This window comes from Medicago sativa, chromosome 2 (assembly GCF_051527215.1).
Source record: "Medicago sativa cultivar Bolivia chromosome 2, Bolivia_mono, whole genome shotgun sequence".
Lineage (NCBI taxonomy): Eukaryota > Viridiplantae > Streptophyta > Magnoliopsida > Fabales > Fabaceae > Medicago > Medicago sativa.
In genome coordinates, this window is record NC_140750.1 from 64,884,338 (window position 1) to 64,898,490 (window position 14,153).

Genomic DNA, 14,153 nt, shown 5'->3' on the forward strand with positions numbered 1-14,153 from the left:
ATAAAAATTTGCGACAAAAATTTAATAATTTTTTTTGTAGTGAATGAACTTAAAAAGTTATAATTTATTAGACTAAATTTTATATTTTATCTTTAAATTTAATATGTTGATTTTATAAATATTTTTTTTTTAAATTTGGCCCCTGCGTAAAATGTCTGCTAGCTTCGCCCTGTCTATGTATCACTTCCCTTTGCTTAAGGGTTCACATTTCTTTCTTTTTTTTTCTTTCAAAGAAGGGTCCACATCTCTTGTCATTTTCTTTACGTGATTAATACGTTGTTATTTGGATAATAACGTCATCATATAATTATCTGTCATGGAACAAATCAGCTGTAGAGAAGCTCAGAGTAAGATAGTTCACATGGCAGCAAGTGGCATTTCAGATGGCACAGCAACACAGAACACAGAACCTCAAATGGAGAAGAAATGGTGGAACAAAATCTTGGACATTAAGGAAGCCAAACATCAACTCATGTTTTCACTGCCAATAATTCTTACAACAATATTATACTACTCAATCAATTTGGTTTCTGTCATGCTTGTTGGTCATCTTGGTGAGCTTCAGTTAGCTGGTGCTACTCTTGCTAACTCCTGGTTTGGTGTCACTGCCGTGGGGGTTATGGTAAGATTTGATAGTCAGATGAACATTTATATATAAATTTGATCTAGGTAGCTGGAATTCCAGCTCTTCAGTCGTTATTTTTAGAATATTTAATATATAATTTTTAGTCCATTATGATTTTACTCGACTATGATTTTACTCACTCCGTCTCTGAATTATAGTCGTTTAAGGTTTGTGCACGATTATTAAGGAAATGATTAATTCTGTTGATTTCAATGGTAAAATTAATACCATTTACTAAAATACTCTTATTAATTATAGTTAGTGGAATAGTTAAGTTGAATGAAATTCAATAAACAAGGGTATAATAATAGAAAAAAAAATTAAATGTTGCCTTGGTATTCTAAAGTGACAATTATTTTGAGAAAAAGAAAAATGCTAAAGAGACAATTATTGTGAGACGAAGGGAGTAGTGTTTTCCAAACACATGTTTAGCATTTAAATATCCATAAGCTAGTAAGGGTATTTAAATGTTCGGTATTTACCTGTTTAGTTCATTTATCTTTTGAAACATGGATAAGTAATCTTTTTTATTTTCATTTTTTATTAGGCTTAAATGCATTTGTGACCCCTTAACTTTTAAAACGTTGCAATTTCGGTCTCCTAACAAAAAAATAACAATATTACCCCTTAATTTTACAAAATGTTGCAAACTTGTTGAGAAGACGTCAGGTGTCCCAAAATAAAGGGCCAAAATCACAATTTTTTGTAAAGATAAAGGACGAAAAGAGCTTATTTCCCTAAAGAAAGAGGACCAAAATAGCATATTTCTCTAAAGTTAGAGGGTCAAAAGAGCATATTCCCTAAATATAAGGCAAAATTTTAATTTTCTTTTATTAGAGGGCTAAAATCGCAACATTTTGAAACATAAGGGGGAAAGCTACATATAAGCCTTTTTATTATTATGTTTATCCAAATAGGATGTAAATGTTGTCACAAGATTAATGTCATATTGTTTGCCTTATTATTCTTAGGTTGGTTTAAGTGGTGCATTGGATACACTCTGCGGACAAGGATTTGGTGCAAAAGAATATCACATGTTGGGAATTTATTTACAAAGCTCTTGCATTATATCTTTTATTTTTTCAATCATTATATCAATTATTTGGTTCTATACAGAACAAATTCTAGTGCTACTTCATCAATCACAAGACATTGCTAGAACAGCTGCACTCTATATGAAGTTTCTTATACCAGGATTATTTGCATTTGGCACCTTGAGAAACATGTTGAGGTTTCTGCTAACACAATCTGTAGTGATGCCACTGGTTATCCTTTCAGCTATCCCAGCAATTGTTCATGTTGGTATTGCATATGGATTTGTTCATTGGTCAGGTCTTAATTTCAAAGGTGGACCAGTTGCAACTTCTATTTCACAATGGTTATCTATGATATTGGTCTCAAACATCAACTCATGTTTTCACTGCCAATAATTCTTACAACTTTATTATATAACTCAATCACTTTGGTTTCTGTCATGCTTGTTGGTCATCTTGGTGAGCTTCAGTTAGCCGGTGCTACTCTTGCTAACTCGTGGTTTGGTGTCACTGCCGTGGGGGTCATGGTAACTTCTATATGATAATTGATGTCTGTTTTTCTTTATTAAATGATAAATCTTGAACTGGTATTGGTAAATTCTATACAATAAACATACATGCTTATGTAAGAATTGATAAACATACTTGTGTTGTTTTAATTTTTTTTGTATTACTCGTTTGGATAGATGTACACTTTTATGTAGATTTTTCGAGTTACGTGTATGTCCGTCTAGTTTTTTTTGGCTAAAATGCAATTTTACCCACCCTATTTTGATTGAATTTGAATTTTGCCTCCCTATTTTAATATTCGCAATTTTAGCCCGCCTATTTTGATTAAATATGGATTTTGGGGGGGTGGGGGTGGGGAGGGGGTAAATTCCGAGTTCTAAGGGGTAAAATCCAGATACAACGGGGTCAAACTGCATTTAAGACTAGTCTTTTTTTTTTTAAATATATACGACCACAAATGATTAGAGTCTAGTAGGAACACATTCTATTTTCTTTAATATCATGGTGCTCTTAATTTAGAAAGAAAAAAAAAAGAAAAAAAATTGATAGTCGAATGAACATCTATATATAAATTTTGACATGTTTTATTTTGTTTGGTTTAGTATTTGAACTATAAAAACTTAATATTGTTTTATATCGTTGTTTGATCTACTTAGCTGATTGATTCCATCTCTTCAATCGTAATTTTTTGAATATATAATTTTTAGTCCACAATAACTTTAGTGTTTTCCAAACACATGTTTAGCGTTTAAATATCCATAAGGCAGTCCCGTGAACTTAGCTCATCTAGTAAGGGATAATGCATATATATATATATAGACACACACACAGATACAAGGGCCGGGGTTAGAACCTCGGACACCCCACTTATTCATTTATCGATTTAGCTAATTTATCTTTTGAAACATGTATAAGTTAATCTTTTTTATTTTCATTTTTTATTAATATGTTTATCCAAATAGGACGTAAATATTGTCACAAGACTAAGGTCATGTTGTTTGCCTAGGTTGGTTTAAGTGGTGCATTGGACACACTCTGCGGACAAGGATATGGTGCAAAAGAATATCACATGTTGGGAATTTATCTACAAAGCTCTTGCATTATATCTTTTATTTTTTCCATCATTATATCAATTATTTGGTTCTATACAGAACACGTTCTATTGTTACTTCATCAATCTCATGAAATTGCTAGAACAGCTGCAATCTATATGAAGTTTCTTATACCAGGATTATTTGCATTTGGCACCTTGAGAAACATGTTGAGGTTTCTACAAACACAATCTGTAGTAATGCCACTGGTTGTCCTTTCAGCTATCCCAGCAATTGCTCATGTTGGTATTGCATATGGATTTGTTCAATGGTCAGGTCTTAATTTCAAAGGTGGACCAGTTGCAACTTCCATTTCACTATGGATATCTATGATATTGGTAGGTTTTTATATCTTGCATGCAAAGAAGTTTAAGAATACATGGAGAGGATTTTCAATGCGATCATTTCAGTACTTGTTTACAGACTTGAAACTAGCTCTTCCCTCTGCAGCAATGCTATGGTATGAGTTTCTAAAAGCCTTTCACTTTGTTTGTCCCTTTTGATGATTGATATTAGAACGCATAGTTTGCTAAAATATTAGCTTCTAGGTTGAACACTATGGTTGGCAATTCTGCCTTAATTGTGTTTCGCCCTTTGCTTGTTAATTGTGACGTCTGGACTGCATTCATTGCAGCATCCATCCCCTTCATTGTTAGGATGTAAAGGGGTGGATTTAGTTCCACATTGTCTAGAGATAAGAGTTCAGTAGTGCACATAAAGTTTGGACAATCCTCGTCTTACATGTCCGTTTCGTAGAATTGAATCAAGTTCAACTCAATTTTAAGAACTACCATACATATGTTTAATTTTAAGATAAGATAAGATCATTATATTATGAATCTTACTATTTCATATTTTGCAAGTTTGGAGTCGTTGGCCTTCGAAGTTTTGGTTTTCTTAGCTGGATTAATGTCTGACTCACAAATAACAACTTCATTGATTGCAATATGGTATGATTCTTATATCTTTATATTTATGTCACTGAAATGGAGAGAATAAATATTCATATGATCCACTATTGTAATTCTTCAAAACTAAAAATTATGCAGTGCAAACACAGAATTCGTCGCTTGCCTGATCACTTATGGTCTTAGTGCAGCCGCAAGGTTAGTTGGTCTATTTTAATATACTCTCCTTTGCCGGCATTTTTGCATATTCCCTTCTAGACCTAAATTTCCTATATTGTAGGAAAGCACACTGTCAGGAGATCTTGATCGTTAAATGAAGATCGATGACTCATATTAACTTTACCAAATCAACTTTAAAATATGAGACATCCACTTTTCATCCAACGATCGAGATCCACGACAACTTGATTGTGTGACTGCAAGCAATCAAATTTCGTTCGTAGAGTCATTTTATTGAAACTTGAACTTTTATAGCACAAGGGTTTCCAATGAACTTGGGGCAGGCCAGCCAGAGAGAGCCAAACATGCAATGAGAGTCAGTCTAAAGCTCTCTCTCCTCCTTGGTGTATGTTTTGCATTGATGATTGTATTTGGTCATGATATATGGATTCGGCTGTTTAGCAGTAGTCCTACGATCAAACATAAGTTTGCTTCAATATCACCCTTCCTTGCTATTTCCATACTACTTGATTCTGTCCAAGGTGTCTTATCAGGTTTGAATTTATCATCTCATTTAACTTATGCTTTTTCTACAACATGATCATTAACGAAAAAATCTTAGGCGGTGGATGTCTTAAATACTGCAGGGGTGGTTAGAGCATGCGGTTGGCAGCACGTAGCTGTTTATGTCAACCTTGCAACTTTTTATCTCATTGGTTTACCAATTTCATGTATCCTTGGATTTAAGACCAATTTGAAATATAAGGTAAAAGAGTTATTTCACAAAATCACAATTTAAATATGTTGTCATTTTACAGATAAAATGTTAATGGTCAATTTATTTTGTAATTAATCATTGTGTTTTTTAATTATGATTTAGGGTTTATGGATTGGTCTGATTTGTGGGCTGGCATGTCAAACTGTGACACTCTTACTTTTGACAAGATATGCCAAATGGACTAAACTGAATCTCTCAGGAGACAAGGATAAAGATCAACAAGTTGTTGTTTTGACGACTGAATGCATGCCAATTAGGACTGAATAACCCTGTGTTTGAAACCACAGTGACAGCTCCTTTAGATGCACGGCATGAGCGAAACTATAACTTGGAGCCTTAGACTCAACGTGCGGAGAAAACTCTTTGAATGTGAAAACAAAAACAGGCTAAAAAATGATTACAGATTGTAAATAACATGATTTTCCTATCTAAAAACGTTTCTTGTTCCCATTCATTTAGAGAAAATGAAAACACTGTTTTCTAATGGGTGTTGGTGAGTTACTTACATAAATACTGACAAAATGCTAGAATTTGAAAAGCGCTGCATAATTCGCGACATATATCATATAAATTGATAAATGTAAGCAAGTATACCAAACCAGACATTGAAATTTGTAGATGTTTTTTTTTGCCTTTGATAAAAATGCAAAGCAAAGGCATAAAATCAATAAATTTCACAGCCAAGTTAGCCAGAAATACCATTAAGAAAACCTTCCTTACGACCTTCAAATCCAGGCCGTAATAGCTTCTTCTCTCTCTTTGCAACCTTCCTCGGTTTCTTATCATTAATCCTCTCAGCTATATTTTTATACCTTTTTTTGTTGTTTCTCTGCCTTCAACTGATCCCTTGTTTGAACCCTCTCTTCCCATTTCACTGCGATTTTCTGCTGCCTATTCTTCCATTTCTGTATACTTCTCTTTATCAGTTTAGGATCATCATGAACCTTAATTCCCGAAGCTCTCTTCATTGACGCTTTCCTTCTTCCTTTTTAGCAATAGCATCACCCTTCTCGGGATCATTCTTCTTCACTTCCTCTAACTTCTTAGCTCTTTCAAGTACCTTGCGATTGGAAACTTTTCTCTTCCCTTGCATTTCACCATGTTGAAGTTTAACATTGCCAAACACAAGCTCTTTTAAAGCCTCTGTGCCCTCCTTTACCACCTTCTCCTTCGGAAACTCTATCTTTCTTTCATCCCTCTTCTTAGCATTTTCCGGATTTGCACAGTTAGGACCTGACCGAAACTCTTCAAGTTTGCTATAAAGCCTTTCGTGTAGTTCTTCAAAGGTCGCAAACCGATCATCTGCTTCCAACCCTGACATGAAAGGCTTAACCGCACCTTCCTCTCCATCGCTGTCATTCATTTTTTCTTTTCCCAAGCATTCTTTGAGAAGCACAGATGGTTGCAGTTGGCTTGTTAGGGTCTAAACGGTCTCTCCAAGACTTCATAATATTGTCTATTGTTTTTCTCTTTGCCTTAGCTGTTGCACCCTTTCTTAGACACTGAAACCATGGCTTCTCATTATCATCAGTTGGTAGATAAAACTTAGCTCGAATGAGCTCGATCGATTTGTCAAAAAAATGGGCACCAATATCTGCAACACCCTTCTGCTTCTTCTTAATCTCCATCACTCCAGAATCTCTCATTGTAACAGCACGAGGGAATAAAAAGAGATGAATAAAAAATAGATATCTGGTTTTGGAGGTCGTTTTAAGTGTGTGTGCTGCTTGTATGATACAGTATTCCAAAATTCTAGGGAATTCAATTGCATTGCTGCAAGTAGCACCTAGTACCTACACTTCGCATCAAAGACATGTCCGGTGTTTGACACGGACACGACAACAAGACATATAATTACATTCTGTAGGAATTTTATTTAATTAATTTATTTTAAAGTATTATTATTTTTGTTAATTATTATAATCAAGAGTTTTCTTGACTAAGTCATATATGCACGTTTTTTCTACTCTTATTTTAACCGTTACAAGCACGACTAAATTGCATTTACTCTTGGTTATTATATTGTCTTCGGTTTCTATTTTCCATTTTAAGAGGAACTTCTTGGTATGTGTACATATAGCATATTTATGTGGGTTGTGAAAGAGGGAGGAAGAGAGAATTTACACTAGCAGCCATAGCCATACGTGAATAAACATTACATAGTAAATAATAGAAATCAGTTCCCTTGAGCATCCAAGAGTAGTTCCTGAGACCTTGCTAATTCACGTGCGGTGCTAGCAAGATGTGACTGTTGTATCCTGGGGAGTATTAGCTATGAGACCTATCGCATCGGGTAACCTATCCGGGGTGGCGAAATACTCTTAAGCCCAGTGCTTCGTGCACGCCTCAGTCAATAATCGATAAGTTTACTTATTCTCTATTCTATTGTATTTAGTATTCTATTATTTTGATGCTAATATTTCTTGTTGTTTATTACCTTATAATAATTCTATGTCTCGTTTTACCTACAATCTTAAGAGTATTTTGCCTGGCATAGAATTATTGATATGAAGTAATTTTTATTTTGAGATTTGTTTATACTGTTCTCTCAAAAGTTTTGGATTTGTCTATAAGTTATGAATGAGAATTTTTATCCGTGGCATGTTGTGTTGATTTTAACCACCGGTTTCATTTCGGTTAACAGGAACCTTGTAAAATTGAAAGATGATTATTATAGCTGAATTTTTTTAAGACTAGCGAATGGTGATCTTGGTGTACAAGGGAATTGCAAATGAGTCTTTGATATCGTCGTGCAGGTTTTATCAATTTAATCTTACTTCTCATAGTTAAATATGATTTATTTGTGTAAATTATAAATGATATAAAGCTATATTGTGTTCAAATTTAAACTGATATGAATTGGTGAATAATGACCCCTAATTTTGGTGGAATTCTAGCGCTATGTTTATTTACACTTATGAATATGCTATGTGCTTCATTAATTTGATAATTATTTAAGTTAATATATGAGACTTGGATGATTCTTGAGCTTCCTAATGGTATAACTTTTACGATGAAATTGAAACATGTTCAAATTATGTGATTCATTTGATAACTTTATGGGTTAGCTTTATTTTAATCAACGCTTGTATATAATTTTGTTTTTGAGGTAACGCTTGTATATAACTTATTATGTTTGTTATGTGAATATCACATTGAAGGTGTTTTTCCATGGTTTTACGAATGATCTGTATGATTCACAAAATGTGGATGATTTTTTGTGGAGTTATTTTGTATTTAGTTTGTCATAATGATATTATTACATGCTTTATCCATGATCGGTATCTTCAAACTTTGTGATTATCAACTAGTATAAATCATGTTATAGTTTACCGGTCTTGATAATGAATTATTGTTTCAGAGAAATGCTTATTGTTGAATATGAGAAATTAATTGAAAATGATTTTGTCTCAGTATATCATTTTAAGCTAGCTTTTCAATTGGTTTGGGATTTGTGGTAGCTTTGATATTATAAGCGTATATTGAAATTATATTGTGATGCCAAATCACTATTAACTTATGCATTGCCTTTATAATATTGTGGATCTGTCACCTGTGATTTTATTCAATTTAAATATATTTTAATGTGGGGGCATGCATACAATCTTTGCGAATTGATTTTGCTGTGTGTACATTGATCAATATCATGATTTGAGAAATACTATTCTGTTTGAAATATAATGTAATTAATTATTATTTTTTAACAAATTAAGAAATTTATGGAGATGAATATATGATATGCATTAGTGAAACAAGTGTAATAGAGATGTCGTCGCTTAGAAATAATCTAAGTAGATATGAATATATTTTTCGTGGCACTTGTTAAACTCATGAGATATATATTGAGATACACCGTGAAATATTGGTGACATATTGTGGATTATCCATTGTATTAAAATAATACAATGATGTTTGATTTGTCTATGTGTGGATTTATTTTCCCCGATGTGGGGGGAGTCGTCACTTGAAAAAAAAAAAATAATTCAAGTAGATTTGAATAAAAATTCACATATGGATTTATATTTACCCAATGTGGGGGCGTTGTCGCTTGGAAGCATTTCAAGTAGACCTGTGCAATAAATCTAAATATAGATTTAATTTTCTCCTATGTGGGGGTGTTGTGGCTTAGTATCTAACTAAGCAAACCTATGATAATATATCATGGATGATCGTTAATATATATGCGATACTGACTGAGAGACGTCTTAGTCAATGTATTATTTGTGATTTGTTGATACAGCTGCTGTATAGTGAAAAATATATTTACATCGAAGGGGGATGAATTATGTCCAATACAAAAATTGAGAGTGATGGTAACCCAACATAAATTGTGAAAATTCGCAAGGTTATGTTCATATGGGTAAGAACAAGTCACTTGTCAATTTGATGAGACACTATCCATTTTAATTTTGAGAGTTCATCCCTATGGTGTAGGATAGTGTATACTACAGCGTTGAAGGTTGAGTTTATAAACTCTTAATAGATCTATAGCTCATATATTTGAGTGGTGTGCTTGACTGTGGTGTACACTTGATAGATTTACCTATATGAGTGTTGGAGGTGGGGCCGCCTCTATGAAAGCTTGGGCAGACTTTCTAGAGCCACTCATGAAATCCAGGCATAGGTGCAAGGCCAAAATGCACCACACCGCGTTGAACAAACTTTGGACGAGAGATCAATGTGAGTGATGAGGTCACTGATTCACATACGGAATGAGGTTCATAGAGGTTATAATCTCACCGACATTCTAGTGGGTCAAATTTCATTTGCTCTATGTGCTAGTTCATAGTCCAAAAGACACTAGTGCTTATGCATTGATTTTTCACGCTCTTGGGAACACCTAAAACTTTAAAATAAATTGTGGGGGATTGTAGGAATTTTATTTAATTAATTTATTTTAAAGTATTATTATTTTTGTTAATTATTATAATCAAGAGTTTTCTTGACTAAGTCATATATGCACGTTTTTTCTACTCTTATTTTAACCGTTACAAGCACGACTAAATTGCATTTACTCTTGGTTATTATATTGTCTTCGGTTTCTATTTTCCATTTTAAGAGGAACTTCTTGGTATGTGTACATATAGCATATTTATGTGGGTTGTGAAAGAGGGAGGAAGAGAGAATTTACACTAGCAGCCATAGCCATACGTGAATAAACATTACATAGTAAATAATAGAAATCAGTTCCCTTGAGCATCCAAGAGTAGTTCCTGAGACCTTGCTAATTCACGTGCGGTGCTAGCAAGATGTGACTGTTGTATCCTGGGGAGTATTAGCTATGAGACCTATCGCATCGGGTAACCTATCCGGGGTGGCGAAATACTCTTAAGCCCAGTGCTTCGTGCACGCCTCAGTCAATAATCGATAAGTTTACTTATTCTCTATTCTATTGTATTTAGTATTCTATTATTTTGATGCTAATATTTCTTGTTGTTTATTACCTTATAATAATTCTATGTCTCATTTTACCTACAATCTTAAGAGTATTTTGCCTGGCATAGAATTATTGATATGAAGTAATTTTTATTTTGAGATTTGTTTATACTGTTCTCTCAAAAGTTTTGGATTTGTCTATAAGTTATGAATGAGAATTTTTATCCGTGGCATGTTGTGTTGATTTTAACCACCGGTTTCATTTCGGTTAACAGGAACCTTGTAAAATTGAAAGATGATTATTATAGCTGAATTTTTTTAAGACTAGCGAATGGTGATCTTGGTGTACAAGGGAATTGCAAATGAGTCTTTGATATCGTCGTGCAGGTTTTATCAATTTAATCTTACTTCTCATAGTTAAATATGATTTATTTGTGTAAATTATAAATGATAAAAAGCTATATTGTGTTCAAATTTAAACTGATATGAATTGGTGAATAATGACCCCTAATTTTGGTGGAATTCTAGCGCTATGTTTATTTACACTTATGAATATGCTATGTGCTTCATTAATTTGATAATTATTTAAGTTAATATATGAGACTTGGATGATTCTTGAGCTTCCTAATGGTATAACTTTTACGATGAAATTGAAACATGTTCAAATTATGTGATTCATTTGATAACTTTATGGGTTAGCTTTATTTTAATCAACGCTTGTATATAATTTTGTTTTTGAGGTAACGCTTGTATATAACTTATTATGTTTGTTATGTGAATATCACATTGAAGGTGTTTTTCCATGGTTTTACGAATGATCTGTATGATTCACAAAATGTGGATGATTTTTTGTGGAGTTATTTTGTATTTAGTTTGTCATAATGATATTATTACATGCTTTATCCATGATCGGTATCTTCAAACTTTGTGATTATCAACTAGTATAAATCATGTTATAGTTTACCGGTCTTGATAATGAATTATTGTTTCAGAGAAATGCTTATTGTTGAATATGAGAAATTAATTGAAAATGATTTTGTCTCAGTATATCATTTTAAGCTAGCTTTTCAATTGGTTTGGGATTTGTGGTAGCTTTGATATTATAAGCGTATATTGAAATTATATTGTGATGCCAAATCACTATTAACTTATGCATTGCCTTTATAATATTGTGGATCTGTCACCTGTGATTTTATTCAATTTAAATATATTTTAATGTGGGGGCATGCATACAATCTTTGCGAATTGATTTTGCTGTGTGTACATTGATCAATATCATGATTTGAGAAATACTATTCTGTTTGAAATATAATGTAATTAATTATTATTTTTTAACAAATTAAGAAATTTATGGAGATGAATATATGATATGCATTAGTGAAACAAGTGTAATAGAGATGTCGTCGCTTAGAAATAATCTAAGTAGATATGAATATATTTTTCGTGGCTGTAATTAATTATTATTTTTTAACAAATTAAGAAATTTATGGAGATGAATATATGATATGCATTAGTGAAACAAGTGTAATAGAGATGTCGTCGCTTAGAAATAATCTAAGTAGATATGAATATATTTTTCGTGGCACTTGTTAAACTCATGAGATATATATTGAGATACACCGTGAAATATTGGTGACATATTGTGGATTATCCATTGTATTAAAATAATACAATGATGTTTGATTTGTCTATGTGTGGATTTATTTTCCCCGATGTGGGGGGAGTCGTCACTTGAAAAAAAAAAAATAATTCAAGTAGATTTGAATAAAAATTCACATATGGATTTATATTTACCCAATGTGGGGGCGTTGTCGCTTGGAAGCATTTCAAGTAGACCTGTGCAATAAATCTAAATATAGATTTAATTTTCTCCTATGTGGGGGTGTTGTGGCTTAGTATCTAACTAAGCAAACCTATGATAATATATCATGGATGATCGTTAATATATATGCGATACTGACTGAGAGACGTCTTAGTCAATGTATTATTTGTGATTTGTTGATACAGCTGCTGTATAGTGAAAAATATATTTACATCGAAGGGGGATGAATTATGTCCAATACAAAAATTGAGAGTGATGGTAACCCAACATAAATTGTGAAAATTCGCAAGGTTATGTTCATATGGGTAAGAACAAGTCACTTGTCAATTTGATGAGACACTATCCATTTTAATTTTGAGAGTTCATCCCTATGGTGTAGGATAGTGTATACTACAGCGTTGAAGGTTGAGTTTATAAACTCTTAATAGATCTATAGCTCATATATTTGAGTGGTGTGCTTGACTGTGGTGTACACTTGATAGATTTACCTATATGAGTGTTGGAGGTGGGGCCGCCTCTATGAAAGCTTGGGCAGACTTTCTAGAGCCACTCATGAAATCCAGGCATAGGTGCAAGGCCAAAATGCACCACACCGCGTTGAACAAACTTTGGACGAGAGATCAATGTGAGTGATGAGGTCACTGATTCACATACGGAATGAGGTTCATAGAGGTTATAATCTCACCGACATTCTAGTGGGTCAAATTTCATTTGCTCTATGTGCTAGTTCATAGTCCAAAAGACACTAGTGCTTATGCATTGATTTTTCACGCTCTTGGGAACACCTAAAACTTTAAAATAAATTGTGGGGGATTGTAGGAATTTTATTTAATTAATTTATTTTAAAGTATTATTATTTTTGTTAATTATTATAATCAAGAGTTTTCTTGACTAAGTCATATATGCACGTTTTTTCTACTCTTATTTTAACCGTTACAAGCACGACTAAATTGCATTTACTCTTGGTTATTATATTGTCTTCGGTTTCTATTTTCCATTTTAAGAGGAACTTCTTGGTATGTGTACATATAGCATATTTATGTGGGTTGTGAAAGAGGGAGGAAGAGAGAATTTACACTAGCAGCCATAGCCATACGTGAATAAACATTACATAGTAAATAATAGAAATCAGTTCCCTTGAGCATCCAAGAGTAGTTCCTGAGACCTTGCTAATTCACGTGCGGTGCTAGCAAGATGTGACTGTTGTATCCTGGGGAGTATTAGCTATGAGACCTATCGCATCGGGTAACCTATCCGGGGTGGCGAAATACTCTTAAGCCCAGTGCTTCGTGCACGCCTCAGTCAATAATCGATAAGTTTACTTATTCTCTATTCTATTGTATTTAGTATTCTATTATTTTGATGCTAATATTTCTTGTTGTTTATTACCTTATAATAATTCTATGTCTCATTTTACCTACACATTCAAATATTTTGAACCTTTCAGCACTTCCTTATTCAACCTTTGTTTCTAAATTATTACTGTTGTTGACGTGTTCTTTTTTTCTTTTTTGAATCGGCAAAATTTATTAAGCCAAATAGGTGAGATTGCAATGAGATTTTTTTTCTTTCTTTTCTTTCTTCCATAAAAAAACTCGTATATGAGATTGCAATGATATGGTCACTTTCATTATCTCAGATTCTATATTGAAGTTTTATTGAAATTTCACGTTATCAAAGTTTTTGGTTGATGTATATATATATGTTTGATGTATTGAAATCTTTTTCACCCTTCTTTTTCTATTTTATTGTCATGATAATGATACGGTCCAATTTATTTTATATATATTTTTTTAGGATGGTCCAATTTATTTTTGTCACGAATAAAAGTTGTTTTAAAAAAGAAATGA

General features: G+C 32.9%; 1 protein-coding gene and 1 pseudogene across 4 annotated transcripts; one reads left to right on the forward strand and one right to left on the reverse strand.

Moving 5' to 3' along the window:
- Positions 1–330: 330 nt before the first annotated feature.
- On the forward strand, positions 331–5,589 carry LOC146949707 (protein DETOXIFICATION 18-like). 4 transcript variants are annotated; one of them, XM_085745648.1, is made up of 8 exons: positions 331–622; positions 1,597–1,957; positions 3,537–3,720; positions 4,124–4,210; positions 4,310–4,366; positions 4,643–4,881; positions 4,975–5,093; positions 5,208–5,589. In XM_085745648.1, the coding sequence occupies exons 1-8, from the start codon at positions 362–364 to the stop codon at positions 5,370–5,372; spliced, it is 1,473 nt and encodes a 490-aa protein (XP_085601774.1). In that variant the 5' UTR covers positions 331–361; the 3' UTR covers positions 5,373–5,589. The 4 variants fall into 4 exon arrangements, with proteins under 4 accessions (XP_085601774.1, XP_085601773.1, XP_085601775.1 ...); XM_085745647.1 differs by having other exon boundaries at positions 1,597–1,856; positions 3,436–3,720; XM_085745649.1 differs by lacking the exon at positions 1,597–1,957 and having other exon boundaries at positions 3,176–3,720; positions 5,208–5,555.
- A 182-nt stretch (positions 5,590–5,771) lies between these two features.
- Positions 5,772–6,579, reverse strand: LOC146949708 (uncharacterized; annotated as a pseudogene).
- Positions 6,580–14,153: the final 7,574 nt, after the last annotated feature.